We start from the raw sequence: 1,983 nt of genomic DNA on the forward strand, positions 1-1,983 counted from the left end.
CGGCGTGGTCGTGGCTGTCTCCGTGCCGCCTTAGATCCGTTCTCGAAGGTGGCCTAGAAGGCAGAGGGTTGCTCTGTGGGCTGCAAAGATGGACGAGGTGCGGCAGAGCACTGACGTGTCAGCTCGGCGCTGGGCAGCTTCCCAACCAGTTTGGTGTGCTCTCATAAGGCCCCTTTCAGCCGCAAGCAGAGCGGATTTCTCTGTTGGAAAGTACCTTTTAATGCAGTTTGAAAACCCGTCGAAGGGAATTTGCAGGAACTGGCCAGAGCCGGTGCCAAATTACAGAGCTAGTGAACAGTGTTGTACTCCTGTGAAGGCTTTTCTTGGAGAAAAGAACTACTTAAAATGTCTTTTTTTTTTTTAAGGGCTTTACTGGAGAATATGGCATATGGATCTTGTTCAGTCTGCAGTCCTGTATAGCGTAATGACTCTCATCAGTACCTACCTAGTAGCTTTTGCGTATAAAAACGTCAAGTTTGTTCTCAAACACAAGTAAGTTTGGTGGCTAATTGAAGTAGAATTTATTATTAAATAATTTAACAAAACCAGCATTTACAAGTTGGGTTTTTTTAATGAGTAAGAATGTCTGAAATGTTACTCCAAAAACTATTTTAGACAGAAGTATCTCCTAACTGGTTTCTGTTCTCTCTCATGTAATTATGGAATAGATGAGTCTTATCAGATAAGAGTATGATGAAATAGCAAACCTTCACTCTCAGTGGGTATTGCCACAAACTGTATTTGACTAACACTTGTGTAATTTCATTATTACTTGCTGTTCCTTTATCTTGGAAAAACTCTGCAGTGTCTTGGCAAAGTTTTGTTCTTCACTGTAAATGCGACTCCCTATAATCCCAAGGTTGGGTTTTGTTTTTCTGTTTGTTTTTTTCAATTTTAACATAAACAGTGTTCCTTACAGAGTAGCGCAGAAAAGAGAAGACGCCGTTTCCAAAGAAGTTACTCGCAAGCTGTCTGAGGCAGACAATAGGAAGATGTCTCGTAAGGAGAAGGATGAAAGGTAACCCTAGGGCTGGGTTTGATGTGCCTGGCAGGAAAACAAGCGTGGGTCATTTACTTGTACAAGTGTATAGCACATGCAGGGTTCTTTCGTTAACTAAGGAGCTGACTGGTAGTTGTTGCTGCGCTGTCTTTTAGAAGCTGGGTGTAACATGAGCAGCGATTTGTGGTTTTTTACACCTCTGGGTGTCAATTGCTTTGTAATGGTGGGTGCACCAGGATATGCCTTGATTTAAATACGCCTGAAATAACATCTCTGCTTGTTCGTAGAATTCTGTGGAAGAAAAATGAAGTTGCAGATTATGAAGCAACAACTTTTTCTATCTTCTACAATAATACTCTCTTTCTGGTCTTGGTCATCATTGCTTCGTTTTTTGTGCTGAAGAACTTCAACCCCACTGTGTATCCTTTATTACCATGCTCAAAACAACGGGACTCCTCCTCATCTTTGTTACCACTGGTAGCTGTATTTGTCACGTTTTAAGGATGTCACTTGGACAATTTATAGAAATTCTTGTGGCTTTCCCATTTCAGTTGTAAATGTGGAGTGAGGAGGCAGCCCCTGTTCTGACAGAAACACTGCACCACTGTTAGTTTCCACCTGCTCTCACATTACAGGATTGTTTAGTTTCAGTAGCTTCACAAGTAAATTTTGTTATTTAAGTAAATAAGTACTCTCAATCAGGACCATGTGTTAATTAAAGATCTGTGGTATTTAACAGTATTTACAACTACCTTGAAGAGAGCAGGCTGAACTTCATGGGTGTCTTAATTTTGAAGGTAAGGACATTTCAGTGTCCTGCTAACACTGTCACTGTAATTAAGCTGTATTTCAGGTTACGTTGTTGCAGCTTGAAAACTCCTACTGAGGAAGACCATTTCAATCACTTTTTTTAAATAAAACTTATACTAAATGTTCTGCACAAAAGAAATGGTATCTTTACAAGTATATGTCCTTAACTTTTT

General features: G+C 40.2%; 1 protein-coding gene across 1 annotated transcript in view; it reads left to right on the forward strand.

The window, feature by feature from the left end:
- Positions 1–365: 365 nt before the first annotated feature.
- SSR3 (signal sequence receptor, gamma (translocon-associated protein gamma)) overlaps positions 366–1,983 on the forward strand; it is a gene marked incomplete at its 5' end in the record, with an annotated part of 1,723 nt that continues 105 nt past the window's right edge. The window contains 3 exons of the mRNA XM_010192645.1: positions 366–492; positions 920–1,018; positions 1,288–1,419. Coding sequence (XP_010190947.1) covers positions 366–492; positions 920–1,018; positions 1,288–1,419 — 358 coding nt within the window. The remainder of the gene's footprint in view (positions 493–919; positions 1,019–1,287; positions 1,420–1,983) is intronic.

Source organism: Mesitornis unicolor, unplaced genomic scaffold (assembly GCF_000695765.1).
Source record: "Mesitornis unicolor isolate BGI_N332 unplaced genomic scaffold, ASM69576v1 scaffold54320, whole genome shotgun sequence".
Classification (NCBI taxonomy): domain Eukaryota; kingdom Metazoa; phylum Chordata; class Aves; order Mesitornithiformes; family Mesitornithidae; genus Mesitornis; species Mesitornis unicolor.